The sequence below is a fragment of the Rhinopithecus roxellana genome, chromosome 14 (genome assembly GCF_007565055.1).
Source record: "Rhinopithecus roxellana isolate Shanxi Qingling chromosome 14, ASM756505v1, whole genome shotgun sequence".
Lineage (NCBI taxonomy): Eukaryota > Metazoa > Chordata > Mammalia > Primates > Cercopithecidae > Rhinopithecus > Rhinopithecus roxellana.
In genome coordinates, this window is record NC_044562.1 from 133195664 (window position 1) to 133219357 (window position 23694).

At 38.4% G+C, this 23694-nt stretch overlaps 1 protein-coding gene across 1 annotated transcript; it reads left to right on the forward strand.

Annotated features, from left to right (window-relative positions):
• Window positions 1–850: 850 nt before the first annotated feature.
• INSIG2 (insulin induced gene 2) lies at window positions 851–23328 on the forward strand. The gene is given in 7 exon segments (XM_010362158.2): window positions 851–969; window positions 8316–8702; window positions 15135–15259; window positions 19030–19044; window positions 19046–19197; window positions 19384–19483; window positions 20595–23328. Coding segments are annotated over 6 exon segments (678 nt in total). The 5' UTR covers window positions 851–969; window positions 8316–8458; the 3' UTR covers window positions 20637–23328.
• Window positions 23329–23694: the final 366 nt, after the last annotated feature.

Sequence of the window (23694 nt, forward strand, 5' to 3'; positions counted from 1 at the left end):
TACTTGAACCCGGGAGGCAGAGGTTGCAGTGAGCCGAGATCATGCCAGGGCACTCCAGTCTGGGTGAGGGAGCGAGATTCCGTCTTAAATAAATAAATAAAAATTCAGAATAGGGAAGCAACTCCTTATGACGAGTACCTTTCGGCACTTATATGGGCTTGCTTTTGCACTGATGGCACCACTTTCATTCAAAAAAAGAAGTTCGCTTGCACAATCTCCAAAGACCCGTTTGGCTTGGTTTCATGTTCCAAAAGTATGGTTTAAGATTAAATGAAAAATAATACTTCTGACACATAAGCGGTTATAAGGTTTGTAAATTTTCTCTATGTTGGTGTAAACTTATAAAGTCCTTCCTATGAAAACTGTCCCCCAAATCACGTTACCTGGTCGTCCTCGAGGAACGATTTTGAATGAAAAGCACATAAAGTGCTGTAGCATGGAGACGAGAGACAAATAACTATGCTCTTCTCCCAAAATAAGTTATGACTTACTAGGGGAGGAAAAGGAGCAGTAATAAAGCCCGGTCCTTTGCGGGAAGTACTCGGAGGCCTGCCCCGGAGCGCGCTCCTTTCGGCTACGAGATGAGGGGCACGCAGACGGCCGCGCCTCTCGGTGAGTGTGCGTGTATCAGTGCATGATTCCATTACTCCGCCCACAGGGTCTGGGCATCCGTCATTACCCAGGCTGCCTGGTCAGCAAACAACAGCTGATCCGACAGCCGCCAGTCACCTCGACGGTCCACGCCCACCGCTAGCCTCCAGTCTCCCGCAGACCGGAAGCCCTTTTGCCCCGGCTCGCAGGTCCACCTTTTATTGACAGCAGGAACCGGAAGCTCTTTTGCCCCGATCGCCTGCGCGCGGCCTCGTTGGCCGCACAGGCGCAGTGGAGCTCGGGCGGAGTTGTGGGAGTGGAGGAGGAAGAGGCGGTGGGGGGTACGGGGGCTGGTCCCAGAAGATGGCGGAGGCGGGGGTGAGTAGGGGGTCTCCCGGGGAAGCGCGGGTGACGTGGTGCTGAGGAGAGCGGCCTGAGGAGGAGGGTGGCCCTCGAGAAGAAGAACTACTTGTGTTGTTGCAGCCTGGGAACCCTGGTGGCAGGTGCGAGGAGCCAGGACCACTGATGGGCCTGCAGGGCAAGAGGCTCCGCTTACCTGAGAGGGGTCCGCAAGGTCCAGAAGGGGACTGCGGGATCGGGGAGCGGTCATAGGAGGCGTCCAGGCTCCTCGGACAGTGGATGAGTGTCTGAGCGGGAAGGAGTCTGGAGGACGGCGGGAAGGGCGAGCCAGAGGTCTGATGAGGTGGAGGTCAGCGAGCTGTCAAGCGTAGGGCTGCCAGGACTTGGGGGCTTGTAACTTGGGAGAGAAGACTCAGGCTTGGGCCGGGGTTGGATCCAAAGAAGACAGGTTATCGTAGTAAGTTTATAATCCACTCAAAAGAGAGGGCATTGGGTTGAGGAGTAGGACTCTGGCATTTTGGACTGGAATTGGTTACCCATGGAATAGGTGTTTCGGTAAAGCCAAAGAATTCTTGCCAGGGCCTGGAAGTGGATTTGATGATAGTTACTGGATTTTACGGTTGTTTAGTGGGGATTGGCAATATGGAGAAGGAAAGCAGTGTGGATTATGGGAGTGGGCGCGGGCAATGGTGCTAACACCGTGTCCAGTTAACGTTGGAAAAAGTTGTTAAAAGTATGATATTAGCTAGATACTCTAGGAAAATATACTATGAAGAACTTGCTGTTTTGTAGGATTGATGAAGAACTGCTTTAAAAACGAATGGTTAGTCTTGGCAGCGGGGCTGCTGAAACTGTTTGGTATCAGTATTGCGGTGAAGCTGAGGACTGCAGGGGAATGCATGCTCCAGTCCTGGTGCAGAAAAAATAAAAGCAGCCAAACAGTAGCTAGATGGTGTTTTGTAACTTTTGGGTTTGGCCCTGATAGTGAACCACTGAATGAAGATGGATGAAGGGAATGCTACTAATGGGGGCCCCAAAGAAAACGGAAATTAGACGTGTGCCCTTCCTGTTTTCTCTTGCTCAGTACTGTGTTTTGTCATTGTGTTATGTCACAGTTATCGGTTCATGTCTGCTATCCAGTGACCAGGCTGTGAATCATGTACCTTTGGGAAAGAGGTTGATTCTGTTTAACTGACAACTGTTGCTTTTGCAGATGGTCACAGGGAAAGGAAAGGATAAAATGCAGTTCAGTAGTTTAAAGACAGTTTTCTTTGTTCAGAAACTTAAAACGATGGAGTAACTTTTTTAGGCACTGAGATGTGACATTTAAAAGCTATAAGGGGATGTGAATGCAGCTAGCTTACTGGTTTCTGTGTTTGGGGTTTAATGTTGAAAGAGTTGCAGTGTTTCTAAGGCAAATATTTCTTTTCTTCCTAGAAATTTTTAAGGTCTCTAGCCCATGATACATGTAGATGTGTTTTTATTTAGGGAGAATTAAACTGTTTCATTGATTTAAGTATGTTTTTTTTCTAATGTTAGTGCTTATCCTATTTCAAAATGCTATTCTAATTAAGAGCATATGATGAAAAATACGTGAGGTAGTAATTCAACTTTATTGTTTAGTAGCTTATGTGACCTAAGCACCTGAAGAGACAGGGTTATCTGAGGGAGTAAAAATATTTCTTTTACTGCTAATCATTGGAAGAAGAATGGTCTTGTCATCTGGTTTGAGGGGGTGTTGCAGTTGTTGCAATGCAACAGGTTAAGGTTACTGGAATATTTTGTATGTGTGTTTGTTTTCAAATGCTTGTTGCCTCTAAGTTGTTTCGGTGGCCAACATGGACTTTGATTTTTATTCACAAAGCTCATAATCATTTATAACTCTTTTTTTAACCTAAAAGTAATAATATCAGTCCATTAGTAGGCAGCCATACACCTGGATTAATGTTTTTCCAGTATTGATGATTCATCATTGATCTATGCAAATTATTTGAACTGTTTTTCTTTCTGTTTCGTATTGTACTTTCCAGAAATTTTAGGCCAGGGCTCAAAGTAGAATTTTTCAAGTTTAGTGGAAAGTTTTTCTTTGTGAATTGTTGAAAACATTATTTTGGTATTTGGTAGTTTACCAACATGATTTTAAGAACGGTTTCTTGTGTGGCGCTTAAATTGTTTTGTACCGTGTTTGTGAATGGAAGCAATGTGGTGAAGCAGGAAGAACTCTGGACATGGGGTCAAAGTGGGTGGGCCTAGTCCTGGTGCTACCTGGTAACAGTTCTGTGATCTTAGAAAGTTACTTAACCTATTTTATTTCGTAAAATGGGAATTAACAGCACCTGCCTATTTACCAGGATTGTGTTCGAGAATCTATGGAGATATTGTCCTTTAAATAGTGTCTTTATACCAGAGACTTCTTCCTGGTCAGCAAATTATTTGTCAAGTAATCTAAATTTTTCAAATATAGATTTTTAAAAAAATTTTGGAGCCTCAAGTTTATCATTAATGTAAGACTAATATTTAAAGATATAGAACCACTTTAAGAAAATGGTATCAGTACATAATCAGAAAAACAACCTTCAGAATAAACGAAGGGAGCTTACTTTCCCTTGAAAATAACCCACTCCTCTAGTGTGCAACTGATATCATAAACATCCTTTTGACCGGGCGCGGTGGCTCAAGCCTGTAATCCCAGCACTTTGGGAGGCCGAGACGGGCGGATCACGAGGTCAGGAGATCGAGACCATCCTGGCTAACCCGGTGAAACCCCTTCTCTACTAAAAAAATACAAAAAAAAAAAAAAAAAAAAAAACTAGCCGGGCGAGGTGGCGGGCGCCTGTAGTCCCAGCTACTCGGGAGGCTGAGGCAGGAGAATGGCGTGAACCCAGGAGGCGGAGCTTGCGGTGAGCTGAGATAGGGCCACTGCACTCCAGCCTGGGTGACAGAGTCAGACTCCGTCTCAAAAAAAAAAAAAAAAAAAAAAAAAAAAATCCTTTTAAAGGAATTTCATTGTTGCATGGTAGGGGGTGAAATGGTTTTATGGAAGCCTCTATCCCTTTGATGAGTCTGGTCATTTTCGGGCATTCACTATGCATGTTTGTGGTAATAAGAACTGATGGTACTGTCTTCATCTTGTTACTCCAGTTGACCACTTTGCATGTCATTGGCCTTGCTAGTAGAGTGAGAGAACTGTTAGATTACTGAGTCTTTACTTTGTTTGGATCATGGACTTTTTTGAGTACTTGATATAAATTATGGAACTTTCGTCCCAGAAAAAAATGCATATGTACACAACTATTTTGCTTTGTTTTGCATGGGGGTCTCATACCCATTGGAATAGATGATCTCCCAGTTCCCTGCTATTTCTTAAAGCTTTTACTTTTTGTCACCAGTAATTATATACTATTGTATTATGATGTAGCTACGAAATTAGCTTTTTGAATCTCATTCAAATAAACATCAAACAAATGTGTTATTTTTAACGAGAACTTTTGGGGTAAAGTAGGAAACTGAACAAGCACTGCCAGGAAAGGTTAAATAAACAGCTGTGGTAGAAAATGTAAATAAAGTCTCCAGCTGTCTTGAAATAGAATGAAGTATCTAGCAATCAGTGGCTGTCATTGTGGTGACAATTTTGGTTATCACAAATAGGGGAGGGGGCATTTAGTGGGTGGGAGCCAGGGATGCTAAATGTTTTACAATGCTTAGAACAGTCTCACACAGCAAAGAATTGTCCTGCCTAAAATGCCAGTGCCCTTTGACAAATGCTGGTGAGTGTGAGATGGGGGCTAGCATGACTGAAATAGCTTTTTTAAACTGAAGTTATTTTCCTTTTTAAAAATACTGTTACACATAAAATACTCTTTTCCATTAATTCCCTTTTGGAAAAATCACAAACAGAAACAAATGATATACTGTCTCAATGTGGGTTACTCAAAGTATGCCCATCTTCTAGCCACTGTTAGCAGCACATGAGGGCAGTGTGCTGTGTCTACTAGAATTTGGGGGAGTCAAGAGTCAACTTGTTCTCATACAGAGTGTTAGTTTGCTATTTTTTCTTTTTACTTTAAAACATATTTTTACACCTTGATCTGGTACTTTTAAAGAAAATTTCAAGGTGATTGTGCATTTATTCTCATCGTCTTGGTGCAATTGTATAGTCACTTACTTATTTTGGCTTACTACCTTAAAATATATTATAGTTGAGATGATATTTCAACATCTAACTATCTTTTCAGTAACCAAACACCTTTATATAGAATCATGTGCCGAAAAAGAAGTCTGAGCAGTTGAGATGGAATGGAATTCAAGGTATAGAGGCAAGAGGATGAGTTTCAGAGTTAGTTAGACCTGAAGTGAAATTTCAGTTTTGGTACTGCATGTCACATGACCATAAGCAAATTGCTGAATCTCTTTGACTGTAAAATGAGGATGATAATTCCTACCTTTGTGATTGTTTTGAAGAGTAGAGTTACTATATGTCTGGCATGGAGTAGGCCCTCCATAAATGGGTGCCCTATAAAGAATGATGATGATGATGATGATGATGATGATGATGATGAAAATGAAGGAGAGTTCTGTAGCTACTGAACCTTGCCAGAAGCAACCAGATGATGATCATGATGATGATGATGATGATGGAGAGTTCTGTAGCTACTGAACCTTGCCAAAAGCAACCAGGTGATGATGACGATGATGAAGGAGAGTTCTGTAGCTACTGAACCTTGCCAAAAGCAACCAGGTGATGATGATGATGATGATGATAAAGGAGAGTTCTGTAGCTCCTGAACCTTGCCAAAAGCAACCAGGTGATGATGATGATGATGATGAAGGAGAGTTCTGTAGCTACTGAACCTTGCCAAAAGCAACCAGGTGATGATGATGATGATGAAGGAGTTCTGTAGCTACCGAGCCTTGCCAGAAGCAACCAGGTGATGATGATGATGATGATGATGATGATGGAGAGTTCTGTAGCTACCGAACCTTGCCAAAAGCAACCAGGTGATGATGATGATGATGAAGGAAAGTTCTGTAGCTACTGAACCTTGCCAAAAGCAACCAGGTGATGATGATGATGATGATGAAGGAGAGTTCTGTAGCTACTGAACCTTGCCAAAAGCAACCAGGTGATGATGATGATGATGATGATGATGAAGGAGTTCTGTAGCTACTGAACCTTGCCAGAAGCAACCAGGTGATGATGATGATGATGATGGAGAGTTCTGTAGCTACTGAACCTTGCCAAAAGCAACCAGGTGATGATGATGATGGAGAGTTCTGTAGCTACTGAACCTTGCCAAAAGCAACCAGATGATGATGATGATGATGATAATAAAGGACAGTTCTGCAGCTACTGAACCTTGCTAAAAGCAACCAGCATGCATGGAATGCTCATATGCCTGGATTCCACAGCAAGGAATGGTCTGCAGGACCAGGTCAGGAAGAGATGTTTCTGGGCATTTTCAGTTGGTATTTAAAGTATGTTTTCCCATGAATTAGCTATACTGTGGGTTAGTTTTTTCAGTCCCTTAAGCCATAGAGTTCAATTACTTTATAGACTAAGTAGGTCAGTGAGGACTAGCCTGGGAACAGAATTTCCTCTTGAATGTTGAACACACAGCTTTGATGTGGCACAGCCCCAGGCCTGTTGTCTAAGTGTTTATCACATGAAACTGATAGGCTGTGGAGGTTACTAATACTTAAAAATATTCTCATTTTCATACTAGTTTTTTTTGTAGTTCAGCCCCATTCTATGCAGTTTACATGAGGGCTTTGTTCCAAAATTCTTTCAAAGGTTGTTTGAGACTGGAAAACTCAGAGGAAATGTATATATTTTAAGTGATGATTAGGAGCTAGGTTTGCTCTCATAAAGGCCTACTTTACCCTATATGGTTTGATTCAGAAAGAGTTAACCCAGTTTAAGCAAATATGATTATGTGGAGCTCCCACTGTGGGCTAAGCAGGAACTTTTCTGGGTGCATAGGCACAGTGATATTAATATAATCATAAATAAGACCTTCATAAAACGTTTACAATCCATAAAGCAACTATACCTATAATTACAAAGTAGTCATTATAAGTGCTACACTTTTTAAAATAAACTGCTTTTGGATTGAAGGAAATATTGTTTCTGTACCGACTTATGAAAGTGCCGAAGATATATTGTTGGATGGAATAAAAGTAAATTACCTGTGTAGTATTTTTTCCCATTTAAAAACTGTTAGTGTTCATAGAAAACACATCGAATATGTGACAGTTTGGGAGATTGAACATTATGGTAAGAATGAAGGCTTTCGAGTCAGACTGCATACTTTTGAAGCCCAGCTTGGTCTCTTCCTGGAGGTGTGCACTAGGTCAAGTGACTTAACCTTTCTTTGCTTTTTTGCGTCACCTATAAAATGTACATAATAATTGCACTTAACCTCTGAAGGTTATTGTGAGGATTAAATGAATTACCACATGTCAGGTGCTTAAAACAGCACATAGAATGCCCCAAAAGGAAAGATCACTTTGGTCAGAGGAATGAACAAAGACCTAGACTGATTGTAGTAGCAAAGTTTTTAGGTTTTAGAAGTCAGGAACCAAGTGGATAAAACTCATTAGAATCTAGCCATTAGATTGTTCTTCATTTTCTTCACTTCCTTTCTTTTGTTTGTCCTCCAGCTTTCTTACAGTCCCTTCTGTGATTGCAACAAGGGCAGACTGTTGAGGCAGGGGTGGGATACAGTTGTGCCCCTGGGGAGAGAGAATCAGCTCTGGTTTCTGTGGTTGGTGTATACGTAGGTGTGTGCATGGTGGTCTGGTTTTGTAGAATGTTTTTGTGCAGATAACCAAATATATAAGCAATAAACATTAAAACAGGTTATTTTGTTCTTCTGTGGAGGCTGTCCTCGTAAGCAAGTCACATTTTATTGCAAAAAATACAGCGTCTTCAGTCAGAATATGCTTACCTGTAAAATATAAAATACACTATTGTACTGATAGGCTTAGAGATTTAGGGAGAAGAAAACAGAAAGCAGGGTTTTACCCTCCAGTTTCTAGTGGAAGTGTCAGATTACCTGCTCTGCTTTTCTCAGAGATAGAGCAAGCTGTTTCTACTATGATTCTAACCTTTAGGTCTCTTAGGTCACTTTTTCTGTCCTAGTAAATGTAAGGGTAGTACTTTATTTTTTATTACATCTTGCATATAAAAATACTTTTAAAACTTTTTCTTATTCAATAAATAACTATTAATAATTTGAATAAATTAGTATACAAGTTTGTCATTTTCTCATTTGTCCATTTAAATGAACTAGTATTGAAATCAGTAAAATTACAATAATCGTGTATTAGATGCACATTAATTTCTTTTTTCTTATCTCTTTCAGGATTTCTGGTAGGTCCTACTTTAGGACAAGATGTGGTGGTACTGTTGAAGCGTCAGTCTTTGATTCACAGACAGTTGAGCTTTTCAGCTGGGAAGCCTTTCCATTTTTTTTTTTTTTAAACGGCTTACTGAACTTATGAAACCATGGCGGAAGGAGAGACAGAGTCACCTGGGCCCAAAAAATGTGGCCCATATATCTCATCTGTCACTAGCCAGAGTGTGAACTTGATGATTCGAGGAGTAGTGCTGTTTTTTATTGGAGTATTTCTTGCATTAGTGTTAAACTTACTTCAGATTCAGAGAAATGTGACGCTCTTTCCACCTGATGTGATTGCAAGCATCTTTTCTTCTGCATGGTGGGTACCCCCATGCTGTGGCACGGCTTCAGGTATGTGTAGGATGTTTCTGTAATGCTTAGAAAGGAAATAGGGTAAATGAGTATGGATGTTGTCTGAGCAATAAACCTTTTTTAAAAAGAAAATATATTTATTGAGATATAATTTAGATATAATACACTGGACCTGTTTGAATTGAACAACTTGATGTGTTTAGGTAAATGCGTACAGTCACGTGGCCACTGCCAATCCAGCTGTGGAACATTTCCATCACCTTCCAGAGTCTCTCGTGTTCTCTTGCAGTCCATTCCCCAACCCAGCCTCAGGCTACTACTGATCTGCTTTCTGTTGCCATAAATTATTTCTCTCTGTTCTAGAATGCACTATAAATGAACTCATAAAGTATGTACTCCTTTCTGTCTCATTTCTATCTGTCCTGTAAACTTTTAACATTTACTTCTAAAAAACAATCCTGTTTCCCTTAGGGATGAAGCATTTAACCCTTTAATTTTGTTCTTTCTTCAACCCATTTCATCTAAGTGTTATTTTAAGTTATTTTGAGGACGAGCACCACCATCTGGTTTTAAGGGTTTGATGCGTGTGTTGTGGTCTTGTTTTTGAAGTAATAAAAACTTGAAAACTTGAATAATTCAAGTTTAAAGCTTCATGTTGTATTTTTTTAGATTTTTGTAAATGCCTTTTTCTTTGGTATCTTATTTTTGTAAGTACCTTAAGAAGTATTTAAAGAGATCTATAAGGTAGACTCTCTTTGCATAAAATTATTATCCTATTAGTTACTGTAGATTTTTTTTTGGTGGTGGGCAATGTGTAATGCATAGAGTAGAGCATTTCACAATGCTTTATTGATGCCATACATCCACAGTGGATAGCTCTTTGGTGTTTTCTAATGACCAAGACCAATAGATTAATACTGTTTTTAATAATAAAGTAATAGAAGGAAACCATAATCATGTGGTAGAAGATGATTCTGATTGAAGGAGAAAATTGCTTTTTTAAATACCCATGTGGTGTCCCATACTTAACATATATGAATGAATATCTTGCAACATAATATATATCCTTCTTGGCTTCCATCCAAAAGCTGGAGGTTGAAGGGTGAGTTTGAAGGGTGAGGTTGCACTTTAGAGAAGTGTTAGAATGGCCTTGTGAAACTTACTGGACAATTATAGAATCCGGTTGCACGGTTAGAGGGGCACCGTTGTGGTGAGGCTTTCGTGTTTATATACTGATGTCTTACTATTACGGGGTTCACATTAAAAGTGAAGTCATGAAGGCAGTGATTCTTAATTTCCCCAGGGTTGTCATTCTCCAAGTAAAAAGGCAAAATAGTCCAAATAAAAAACAAATTACATTGTATCACTCTCTGCTGTATGTACTGGTCCTCATGCATTTTGCTTTCATTTAAATTCAGAAGAGAAAACGTTTTCTCAACAACTTTTATAGTTCTTTGTTTCTTTTCTTCTATGGTGTAGTCTGGCTGCCAGTAGAAGCTTTTTGGGACATGGAAGAACATACATGTATTTTCAGGATAGAACAAAAGGAAGGTCAGAGAAGGGAAACTGTTGCTTAGTGAATGTCTGCTAATGTGCTAGGTACATCCTGTAATCCCAGGGTTCTGTAGAGCAACTTTGGGAGAGAGATGTTTGGTTTTGTGCCTGTTTTGGGGGGATGAGGACAGTCACTGAGATGAAGAAAGAAAACCAGTGAGCCCAGGGTCCCAGAGCCAGTGAGTGGTGTGACTGGGCCCACATGTCACATGTTAGGAAAGGGAAAAGGAAGCTACTCAAACTTTCCCCTACTCAGGATGCCTCTTTTCAAGCCTCCAGACTGGATGCCAGACCTAGATGGAATTCCCTGGCATGTGTTGTGCATTTGGGCTGGGGCAGGAGAACTTAGGTTTCATTGTACCTCCACTATGACGAGTAACAGGGCTGCATAGTGTCCTTCTAGTCCTTCTGCCCTGTAATGTCAGCACTCTTGCCATAAACTTACATTTTAGGAAGGAAAATTTCAAATGCTAATACCACAGTTCAGCCGCTACTTTCCTTCCTATTTCCAGCCACTAGATTTGTCACACTTACAAACTTAACCTCATACCTTTTCATTTGGGGAATTTGCGTTTACATTTCTTGCTTAAGTATCTCTTCTGAAAGCAGTTTGTACCATGAGGTACTTGGGCAAAAGAAAGAGAGGCATTAGGAAATCTAGATTCCAGCGAATTCTGCTACCAATTTTGTTAGTTAAGTCATGGTGTTTAGTAGATGAGAGTGAAAGATAACAGATTTGTGCAAGTTACCAGAGATGGAAAATGGATTCTTGCAAAACCTCTGCTCTGCTATCCCCTGCGTCATTATTTTAGGGAAAGTATCATGGGAAAAGAAGTAAATGATTTAAGAAACATAGTGTGAGTTTGTGTGTATATGTAATATGCATATGTTTTTGTGTATATGTGTTGGCATGGATTTTCAAGACCTCTCTAGGGTCTTACCATCTTAAGTCAGAAAAACTGATAATGCTTTGATTTTCCTGTTCAACTAACATTCATAGATCGAGCAGCTACCTTTTGGAGGGGCTCCAGAATCACCATCTTCTGAGTGTAGAAAGTACTCCTGGTTATTTGCCACCTTTCTCTATGGCACAATCCTGGAAAATTTGCTAGTGGTGCCTCTGGAGGGACAACTAATAGAGAACTTTGGTAAACTAATTTTGATGACTTTTTTTCTTAATTCCATATTTTTAGTTTGATAATGGTGATGTTACAAGTTAACTTCCTTATGTATGCCATGCACCAGAATTGGAGTTAGAAATCTTTTCAGCGTTATTGAGGGCCACAAAGAAATTTTTCTAAAGAATAAATAGAAAAAGACAACTCACGTGGATAAAATAAGTAGAGACGTTGCCTCAAAAATCACAAGTAGCCTGGTTGTGTCCAAAAGTATGAAAATAATATGTAAAAAGAAAAGAGAAATCTTTCCTGTTGTACAGTGCATTGCCCTATTCCTGTAGAGCCTTGTAAGATTTCTTGCTTTGTCTCCTTTTCTACATCCAGTTTCCAAGTTTTATATCTTTCCTCTGTCTCTTCCTTGGTCCCTCCATCCCTCAATAGCTGTGCTTGGAGTCTTTAGTCTTTTCTCTTCCTGCCTCTAGTTTTGCACCCACCCCTTTCTCAGCCCCCTTGTGTGTTACCTTCACTACTAAGAAGATGGCCTCTGTCTGGTACAACAGTGATGACATTGTTTTCCTGATTGCCCATTGTCTGCAGGGTAAAGGCTTTATAATATGGCCCTTGCCTGCTTTTATCTTCTTCAGAGTCCTTCTGGACCCTGCAGCTCCCTTTGTGTCTGAAGCTTACAGCTTCCTCGTAACACCAGCAGTTTCCAGTTGTCCATGATTGTCCTCAGTCACCTCTCTTTAATGAGAGCACTGTTTCTGTGCCATTTACTGCTGAATGCTCCTGCCTAAAGTGTCACCTCTTTCTGTGAAGCTTTTCTGACAGCCCGGCACCTTGCCTTCCCGCAGCACAGGCAAAGAGAAGCCTGGGACCCCTCTGTCCTGTCAGCTGTACTTAATGCAGGATTGTATTTAATTGTTTTGTTTCTATGGTCACTTTGCAACTGGAATCATATCTTACTCTTTTGCCTTTTTTTTTTTTTTTTTTTTTTTTTTGAGACGGAGTCTCACTCTGTCACCTGGACTGGAGTGCAGTGGCACCATCTTGGCTCACTGCAACCTCCACCTCCCGGCTTCAAGCGATTCTCCTGCCTCAGCCTTCCAAGTAGCTGGAATTACAGGCGCCCGCCACTATGCCCAGCTATTTTTTTTTTTTTTTTGTATTTTTAGTGGAGACAGGGTTTCACCATGTTGGCCAGGCTGGTCTCAAACTCCTGACCTTGTGATTCGCCTGCCTCGGCCTCCCAAAGTGCTGGGATTACAGGTGTGAGCCACCACACCTGGCCTTGCCTTTTTAAATCTCCAGCAAATACCAAGAACCAGACATGTTGTCAGGGCTTAAGTATTTGTTGAAAGAAAATATTATCTTGTAGTTTTCCATCGAAGTAGACCTCATGGAGTGTTTTCGTTTATTCAGTTCCTGTTTTCTTACAAAATGTCTGGCTTTGACTGTGTTCCTTTTAGTGCCTCCCTGCATTAAGCACGCTCCCATAAAAAAGTGATGACTTACTACTGAGGTTTAATAAACTTCTTTAGTGTTTGGCTTTGGTAGACTGTAACTAGTTACTGGGAAATAACTTAAAGATATCACAACTAATGTGATTTTTGCATCAGAGAACCGTTTGATTTATAAGCAGGACTGTGTTTGCATATGATTTTACACAGCCATGATTTTAACAGTCTTTCTTGTTTTTTTTTTTTTTTTTTTTTTTTTTAAAAAGTACAGGAAGAGGAAAAGAGGCCCAGACATATTCTGTCGAGCTCTCAAAACAGTGGAACCTCACAGTGTTGCATGTATTGCTATCAGACTCTGCCATGCCTTTATTTAAGGGAAAGAAAGAAGACATTTAATGGGAAGTGACAAGCTTCTTTGAATTCTCCCTCTCAGTGAGCAGCTGAGAACCATGCATACTCAATGGATTTGATTTTTATTGGCAAATCCCAGGGTTGGCAGTGTGGCAGTTTAAATTTCTTTTTGTGTTTTTGCTTTCTCTCCTCAATTGTCTCTCACTTGCAAGTCTGACATCACATGCATAAAAATATAGTCAATTTTACTTATTTATATCTTGGCACACACATGTCAGTATTCTCTATGTAATAATTCTTTACCTATGGCATCAGTTGCTCAGGAAAATTGACTTGGAATGTCTGCTCTTAGTTGACTTTACTCAGCAACAGGCAAAGGGAGGATATATATCGTGGGGGGACCGGGGTGACAAATGAGCTGTTAGTTTTTTGAACCCTTGAGAAAAAAAGAGGTGATATTCGTTTAATTACATTTGAACTGTTAGGGATGCTTGTTGCCGTTTTATTTGTATAGAAATTTAAAAATCCTGTCAGTTAAATCTTCTCGGGATTTTGGAGCAGTCTTTTAAATAGGAATATAGTGTGAAACTTCTAGACTTACAAATAGTTATTGGAGCTCTGCATTGCCGAGATAGTTCTTAATCTCTTGATGTTCTGTGAGCCATCTATACTCAGCAAATGCCTAACTTAAAAGAGTTGTGGACTAGAAAATGCATACAGTATTGCAGCATCTCATCTTGAGATAGAAGGCTGGTCACACAGCCTTTTTCAAATGCTGCACCATTGATCTGCTAGTCTGTGATTTTTGATACTAATTGGTTTCTGTTTTTCTTCGAAGAGTGAATGCATTGCCTGTGAGATATAGCTGGCTAATATTGGGTAAGGGGAGGGCCTCTTGTCCCTCAGGCACTTAGATTTTGGCATTGTAATTTCATGATTCCTCTTAAGTGGTACTGGATATTTTAAACATGCTTTTCAACTGATGTGACAGTAGTGTCTTTATTGCCAGAATGGCACAACATAATCATCCTGTTTTTAGGAATATTAGAATGTTTTCATTGAATATTCTTTTTAATAACTAATTTAGCATTTAAAATTCTTTCCCACTAAATGAATAAAATGTTGAGGTTTGAGAAATATTTAAGAAAGGGATGAGAATATTTTGGGACCCAATCATTGACGTTTTATATGCAGTGACACAGCATTCAAGGTGTTCTTTCCAGAACTAAGGGAAGTACTAAGATGATTTCTTCTTCTAACAGTGCATTTAAAATTTAACTGAAAATTTTAAATACCTGTACACCTTGTTTCCTCCATTGTTACTATGTGCAGAATGAGTCTTACCTGTAGATCTCTGTTGTGAGTTTTCCTGCTTTGACAATATGACCTACAGCCTCATTAAAGGGCTAGAGTGGAAAGGAGTGTCAGTAAAAGGCGCTAGATGGGAAGACTAAGACGGGAAGCTGGTAGGGGTGAGACTGATCTACGTAAGAGGCCAGCCAGAACCATCAGAACATTGTGTGTATGATGAGCTTGTTGTATACTTTTATGCTTCTAGATTCTCTTTAGATTTGTGGCATGTGATACCTATTTTATGGTTTGGAGTTTAGAGAGAACATTTCTTAACTGCTAACTGGTTTGATACTTTTCAGGTCTCGTAGGTATCAGTAGCAGAAAAGTAGCATGAATCATCTAGTCCAGTCTGCTAAATTATGAATCATATATTTGAAGAGTGTTTTGTTTATTATAATTTAGAGTGTTGTTGAAATCATTTGCAATACTTTCTTCATTGGTGTTATCCTCATTTCATTTCTTTTGGAAGGTAAGTTAAAAATTATCAGTGATTGATGGGAAATAACTTTTTTTTTTTTTTTTTTTTTTTTTTAAGAATCTTTAAAATGCTTGTGTTGGTTGTAGTGATTCTTTTAGCTTAAGTGTTGCCAGTACAACATTGGAGATAACTTAATTTTTTTCTTTTTTCCCCACAGCTGTGATTGGGTTATTATACCCCTGCATTGACAGACATCTAGGAGAACCACATAAATTTAAAAGAGAGTGGTCCAGTGTAATGCGGTGTGTAGCAGTCTTTGTTGGTATAAATCATGCCAGTGCTGTATCCTTTACTCTGTAATGAAATGCATGATAACAAAGCTTCCAACAAACCAAAGGTTAAACAGCTCCTTACAACTTCACTGTTGTCAAATTGTGATATGCCCACTTAGTCAGAAAAAGAATATGAACCATGTTGTTGAAACATCAGTGTAGCAACTGTGCAATTATAAAGTGGGGTATAGCCTTTCATTTCAATTCGTATTTTTCAATATCACTTAGAAACTTTGCAAATTTAAAACATTTACCTGTTTTCTTAAATTTGGTTACTTAATTACTTCTGTGTAGTTAATCCAAAAATGGAACAGGTACATTTTCAGAAGAGTTTTTTCCTCTCTTTCTTTCTTTAATGATTGTTAAGAAGGACATGTGGTAGCTTCAGGTGCTATTTTGTTTGTCTTTTGTTTTTCTTTTTCTTTTTTTTTTTTTTTTTTTTTTTTTTGAGACAGCCTCCCTCTGTCGCCCAGGCTGGAGTGCGGTGGCGCCATCTCGGCTCACTGCAAGCTCCGCCTCCCGGGTTCACGCCATTCTCCTGCCTCAGCCTCCCGAGTAGCTGGGACTACAGGCGCCCGCCACCTCGCCCGGCTAATTTTTTGTATTTTTAGTAGAGACGGGGTTTCACCATGTTAGGCAGGATGGTCTTGATCTTCTGACCTCATGATCCGCCCGCCTCGGCCTCCCAAAGTGCTGGGATTACAGGCTTGAGCCACTGCGCCCGGCCAAGAAGATTTTTTTTTTTTTTTTTTAAGGTAGACATATTGGTTTTAATCAATACTGACAAACCATATAAATGGCATAAGTAGAAATACCAACTTAGACCTTGGTCAAAAATAAATTTCTTTCCCAGTACATATTTTTAAAGTTTTATTGTTTGAAGATTCGGACATTAACCACATTAGTGGTTAATGAGTGTTTTTACAGTGTCCCAGGTAGCCCCTATTTCTCTTGCCCTTTCTACCTTCTGTACCCAGAAAAAAATGTTTGCCCTCATAAGGTTTTTCTCCTGTCATCCTCCTTATTTCCTCTCTTCTACTCTCTCCTCATTCACTCAGACTTTCCTTGGTAGAAGAGGAACTAGGAAATGCTATTCCTGTCTTTTTCTAGGAGATGTGGTTTAGACAGTGAAGGTGGCAGGAACCTTGGGTACTTGGAAAAGCAGTTAAGTGTGACCCAGGCTGCCAGAAGTTTGCTCTTACAACTCTGCACTGGACTCAGGGCTGGCAGAGTTAGCTAGCTGGAGAGAGAGCGTGGGCCATGTGTCAAGTAGATCCCTATGTCTTTCACAGAAAGTATTGAGGTGTTTTGGATAAGCTTGGGGGCAGAAAACATGGAAAAGTGAAGCATCGTAGATTCTGAAAACGTATCTGCCTTCCTCTACACAGTTGTGCTGGCTGTTGCAGTTCTGTGAATTTGGAAGTCCCTCAGTGGCTGTTACTACTTTTAATTTCCTTTTGTATTGAGGACATTTCCACGTGTTTATTTTGGTGACCTTTTTGAGATTTAAGATTTTATAAAAAATCTAGTGGTCAGGAGGGCTTAAAAAGATAAGATCATATACCATTATATCTAGAAGAGAACTTAGAAATCACCTAGTTCCACATTTTTTTTTTTTTTTGTAAAGATAATAAGACACATGGAAGCTAGAGAGGTTAGGTAATTTACTAAGTCATTTATTCTGCGACATTGCAGCAGAGCTGAGAACAGACCCGAGAGAGCCTGACTCAAGTCTAGGAACATCTCATTTGCCTACGCAGAAGCCTCAAGACTGTGTCACTTCCTCTCTGTCTGGTGGATTAGATGTTTCTATCTCAGACATTTCCACTTTGATTTTTGTTTTTATGTAGAGAAATTTAAATAGCCTTTATGAAATTTTAAAAACTTACTAAGTTTAAAATCTTTACTTTGTTCACTCTTTCTTTCTCAATGAAATACTTAAATATAGCAATCTTAGATATCCTGTTGTCCTTTAAGTAAAGTCCAAAATGTTTACCAAATTTATAGCATACACTTCTAATATTAGGTTACTTAGACTTTACAAACTCATATGGCACTATTTTTTTATTTTTTGAGATGGAGTCTCGCTCTGTCGCCCAGGCTGGAATGCAGTGGCACAATCTTGGCTCACTGCAAGCTCTGCCTCCCGGGTTCACGCCATTCTCCTGCCTCATCCTCCTGAGTAGCTGGCAGCCTCCCGAGTAGCTGGGACTACAGGCGCCCGCCACCACACCCGGCAAATTTTTTTGTATTTTTAGTAGAGTCGGGGTTTCACCGTGTTAGCAGGATGGTCTTGATCTCCTGACCTCGTGATCCGCCTGCCTCAGCCTCCCAAAGTGCTGGGATTACAGGCGTGAGCCACTGCGCCTGGCCCATATGGCACTATTTTAAGACTGATATATCTGTTTACTCTGGAAGCCTCCTTACTTCGCTGTGACTTTTAATTGAGTTTAGTTAGCAAACATGAAACTCATTTAATACCAAATTCCACTCTTTACATGAGTGTTTATTTCATAGGGAAATCAGAGCTCTAAACCTTTTATTTGAACTTTAAGTATAATGATAGCGAAAGAATAAGAAAAGCTTTTCCAGAAAGCATATCCATATGAACTGTAGGTTTCTTTTTAAATCAAGCCTTAACAAGGAATGACCTTGAGGGGGTTGCCCACAATAGTCCTGAGATGCTGAGAAATAAGTAAGCTGGGTGTTTAGGATAGTTGCTTGGTAGGGGTGGGGAAATGGTGAAAAACAGAGTGTTAAAGGTAGCGGGAAATGGCTTCGTATGCTTTTTTTTTTTTTTTTTTTTTTGGACTTCTCTGTATATGTAGCGTGGTCAGTTTGGTGACATGTGTTCCTCCAAAACCTCCCCCGCCTTCCCCAGTAGCTGGTTATAGAGCCAAGAGGTGGCCTTTGGGACATAGATAATGCCCTTTTAATGACACTTGAAATTAATTCCTTTAGTGTAATCCTCTAGCAAAGAGATGAGAAAACTGAATCTGTAAAGCTTCATTTTACCCAGAGATTTTGATGTAGAAAAGGGTCATACTTTTGTGAATAGATGCTTAAGTAGGTGATGAAAATAAAATATCATTTGAGTAAACTGTCCTATACCAGAAAGTCTCAGGCACCAAAATAGCTTGGCAGGTTGTAAGATAATGTTCACTTCAAGGCTTTATCCTCAACAAATTAAAACTAGAACAGTTGACATAATAGAAAGGGATACTGTGTCCTTGGTACTCTTGTTTCTGAACTGCATTATTATAAAATGTGTCTGTCAGTAAATCATAGAGAGAATGTGGTACCCTGTTAAATAGCTGTCAACTCTTCTATTTTCGAGTTCCTGTATGATTCTCAAGTAATTCTAAACCTGCTGGAGAAGTAATATTGGTTTCCTTTTTTGCAAAAGTGTGTTCTTTTAGTGATACTTGTGTTCTGAGGCTTCTAGTTATTTTTAGCAAAGAAAGCATTTCTTAAATAATGGGTAAAGCCTTATAATTGGGAATGTATGTAGACTGTTTTTTTATTTTTTATTTTTTATTTTTTGGAGGGGTTACAGGTTGGTAGGATCTATTGATTAATGTCTTTTATGTATCTGGTATTGGGTAAATACTGGAGACAGTTTTAATCTCACCTAGCTTCATACATTGTACTAAGAGACTGAGGTACTTGAGTAGAAGCAATTAATTCCCTTCTCAACAGATGCATGTCTTATTTAGAAAAATGAACAGGTGATATTATTTGGTTACAAGTTTTAAGATGACTTCTTAACACTGATCTCAGAAAGTCGATTTTGACTAACAACATACAGTTGTCTCTCACACTGGCTGCACTATCCATTGGACTGTGGTGGACTTTTGATAGATCTAGAAGTGGTTTTGGCCTTGGAGTAGGAATCGCCTTCTTGGCAACCCTGGTCACTCAATTGCTAGTATATAATGGTGTTTATCAGTAAGTATTAATCCTTAAAATTTTGGTGCTTGTTTGCTAGATAAATAAATGTTAACTGCTTTCAGAATTTAGATTATGAAATGAGGTTAGCCAGTTTAATCTACAGAGTAGTTTATTTTCATTGTAATTATCTTAAGTGTCATTGCAGTTCCTCTGTGGGTATTAAAGACATGTCTGTTATTCTAGATATACATCTCCAGATTTCCTCTATGTTCGTTCTTGGTTACCATGTATATTTTTTGCTGGAGGCATAACAATGGGAAACATTGGTCGACAACTGGCAATGGTAAGCTGATGCTTATTAATCACTTTTCTGAATGAGATGTATGACAAGTTTTATCTAAAAGGTAGTCCTTTAAGGGAAAGCAATTTGTGAAGACAACATTCTTTGATTGCTTTTTTGCGCTTCCATTGAAATAAATCATTTGGAAGAATTTAATCACAGGTGTTTTAAAAGTTGAGAAGCCACTGGAGAGAAAAGCTCAAAATGTGTTATGGATAGGGCAATACGATTTATTGACCATATGGGGGATATTAGTGGTTTTTAAAAAACTAATATACAGGTTTCCACTATATCAAAAAGGGACAGTTTTGAAAGTTAAAAAGGTCACTATTAATAAGTATGTTGCTACAATATATAAATTAGGACCATCTCTAACAAATCAATTGATCATTTTAGTTATGAAGGAAAAGGACATTGTTGATGATTCCAGTCATAGATGGCAAGGGTTAGAGAGTGACATTCAGAGGCCACAGCAGTTTTATGAATAAATGCTGTCACTTTTACCTTTTTAGCCAGGTTAGGAGAATTGAGTGATTTACTTTGCTGTATTTTTGGTAAAATAGCCAACCAATTATCTTACCCTATTGGTTTCCTTTATTTTGAATTGTGGGTGTACATTTTTATAGCTGTACTTTAAAAATATTGTTTTGACTGGAAACTTTTGTTAATGTAATAGATTTTTTCTTTTATATCATATAATGATTTGAAAATACAGTGATCTGAGTTCACCACAACAGCCCTGTCCTTAAGTTCGTGAACTGTTCTTTGCTAACTTGCCTTATTGAGTACTCAAAGAAACCTACTTTGCTTCCTTTCATATTAAAAGATTGATCTAAATTCTAAATAATATACTGCCACTATTTGCTTGTAATGCAAAAATCTCATCTTTCTTCTGCTTTTGGCTGTGGCTTTTTCACTTCCAGAAGGTGAATTATTTTTTTCCCTGTCCCATTTGTCATTTAATCATAGTAATTATGTAACTCTCAGATTATTTGAGGAATAAATGGGCACATAGTAATAAAGTGTTCATTTTTAGAGCTTTTCAGTTTATTTGGAAGTTGTTATTCAAAAGAAATCTTCATCTGTTAACCTTTTAACCTTTTAATTTTTGCAGTATGAATGTAAAGTTACCGCAGAAAAATCTCATCAGGAATGAAGAAGGCAAAAAATATCTTTTCTACAAAAAAGCAAGATGAAAAGGATGTGAAGTGGTAGATATACCAACAAAACTTCAGACTGTAAAATTGCCAGGATGCAGTTTTTCCCTTGATTGGCGTGTGTGTATATATGGATAAATATACACACGTACACACACATATTACTGCAATCTGTGATTGCTTCATCTGTAAATCAGTTGCAAACCTTTACGTATTTGACTTAAATAACTGTAAGATATATATGTACTACATTAAAAAGTGTTGATTAATAGATGAAATTTTTAAATTAATTTTTTAAACATGCCACACATTGTTTCACAATGTTAATGTGCCAAAATATTGTTCCTGTCATGCAGAGTGTAAGAATGCTTTGAACAATTTGTAAACCTAGTGAAATAAAATAAGGAGAAAGCCAAAAACAAACAAACAAAAAGCATATGGGGAGCTGGTATTTTCTCTTTAGCTTTACTGTTGTGCCTTTTTATTTTTCTAATCACAGCAGTATGAGTTATGAGTGCCCTAATTTGTGGTTGGTTTCTAATTTAATGTTGTTTCATAGAGTTTGGAATGTTTTGATACAGGGTGAGAATGGACTTCTGGTTTCAAACCTGCATTACTGGAGACAGCCCAAAGAGTAATTTTCTGTTTTGACAGATTTTACTGGAAGTATATGCTAAGCAAAAGAGGTTATCAGCATTAAATTGTTTTGGTTCTAAATTTGGAACAGTATATATAATTAAAAGTAAGGACCACTAGAGGATTTAATTAGAATAAATACATGTTTTGGAACTACAGTGACTTCTTGCAGTGCCACAAAAGTGCAAAGTGGTATTAGCTGTCATCTGCAATATAGAATCTCATTGCTTTTGCACATGGAGCATATAGGAAACTCCAAACAGATCAAAATGAGGTTTCTAATTCTGTTGGGTTCTGTCATCTATTGGGTTCTATGAAGCAAACCACTGTAGCTTTAGCTGGGTTCGGTCATATGACTCATTTTTAGTGGAATGCCTAGTTTTTCATCTTATATGCAATCTGGGGAGTGGATGGGTACATAATTTCTTATGTATTCATGTGTCCATTAGTGAATAGTTCAAGTCTGTTTAAGAATGTTTTGAGATGGCATTCTCTGCATGTTAAAGATCTTAATGGCAACCAGCACCTCTTAAGTATGGTTTAAACATATTCTTAGCTAATTTTTTTCCATTAGTTTTTGAAATTGATGGCAGTTGTCTGATCCACAAGGGCAAGATCTGCTGAGTACTCTAGGGTGTGTGTATGTGTGCATGCATGTGTGCGTTGGAGTGAGTGAGTGAGAGAATGTGTCTGTGCATGTGCCCATGCTTTCCTAGAATGTCAAGTAGATATTTTTACATTTTGAGTTTTAAAACAATTGCTATCAGACTGAGATCTTGTATGCCAAACTTTAATCTGCTTTTATGTTTTCAGGCTGAGGGTGTGAAAATCCTAAGAGGATTTCATATTGAATATGTGTACACAATCTTAACTATTGTGGTGGAAAACATACTACTATAATTTATTATTATATCTTCCAGATAATGTTATTCATTTAGAACAAATAAGGTATATTTTTTAGAATCAACTTTGTAAGCACTGTAAAATCTTTAATAAGTTATAAGGTCTATGATGTGTTTACTTTAAAAATTGCTGTTGAAAGCAACATGTATTAAATACATAATTATCATCTGGGTTAAGAGTCTGTTTTTCTTTGTGGTAAGTCTTAGAATATGGTACTGTGGATTAATCTAATGAAATTAACATGTGTGGTTGAAGTTACCAAGAAATAATGAAAGGAAACTAAATACAATTGACCCTGGAACAACAGGAGTTAGGGGCACCATTCCCCAACATAGTTGAAAATCCATGTATAACTCTTGACTCCTCTGAAACTTAACTACTGATAGCCTACTCTTGATCGGAAGCCTTACCAATAAGAAACAGTTGATTAACAACATATTGTGTATGGTATATGTATTATATACTGTATTCTTACAATAATGTAAGCTAAGGAAAAGAAAATGTATTTGCTCTTTGTTAAGTGGAAGTGAACCATCATAAAGGTCTTCACTCATGCTGTCTTCACTTTGAGTAGTAGGCTGAGGAGGAGGAGGAGGAGGAGGAGGAAGAGGGGTTGGTCTTGCTGTTGCAGGAGTGGAAGAAAATTTGCATTATTAGTGGACCCACATAGTTGAAAACCACGTTTTTCAAGGGTCAACTCTATATAGTATTGGTGAGATTGAATGATTATCATTGGTGTTCTTAAATTATTTTCAGGTCATCTAGAAAATAAGATAATTATAGCAAAATAATAAAATTGTTTTGATATTTTGATAAATATATAAATGTATAAAACCTATTTTTTTCATTGAAAGAAAATGGGAAACATTTTTTAAACATTGCTAGATTGGTAGTGCTTTCTTTGATTTTTCAAGTTATAGAAATTTGCACAGTTGAAAACTGGGGATAAATTCTACAAAAGTGCAAGAAAACAATTCAAATTAGCCAGAGCCCTGCTAAAACTTTTAATGTAAAATTTATTTATTTGCACTGAGCTGTTTTACCTTCTTTAAGAACATTTGGACCTCTCAATGATGCATATGTTTCATACATCTTGTATTGTCCAGGCAGAAGCCAGACTTGGTTAATATCAATAAATACTTCTGTATTCCTGTTGGCTCACTTACCTTTGTAATGAGGTATGTTCTGTAATTCTTCCAGTGATGGTCTGAATAGTAGAGTCTTAGCTTTATGTGTCTGAAAAGGTCTTGAAGAATAATTTGGCAGGCTGTAGAATTATAGGTTCATAGTTCTTTCCCTCCCTCAGCACTTTGAAGATTTTTAACTCATTGTCTTCTGTGTCTTCTGTCACCTAATGTTACAGATAAGTCTGCCATTACTGTAATTTTCTTTCCTTTGTAGATAATCTGTCTTTTCACTCTAGGATATTTGCATGACTTTCTCTCTATCCTCTAACATTTTTCAGCTTCATTATGATTTGGCTAGTTGTAGATTTGTTATTTATTTATTTTTTTTGGC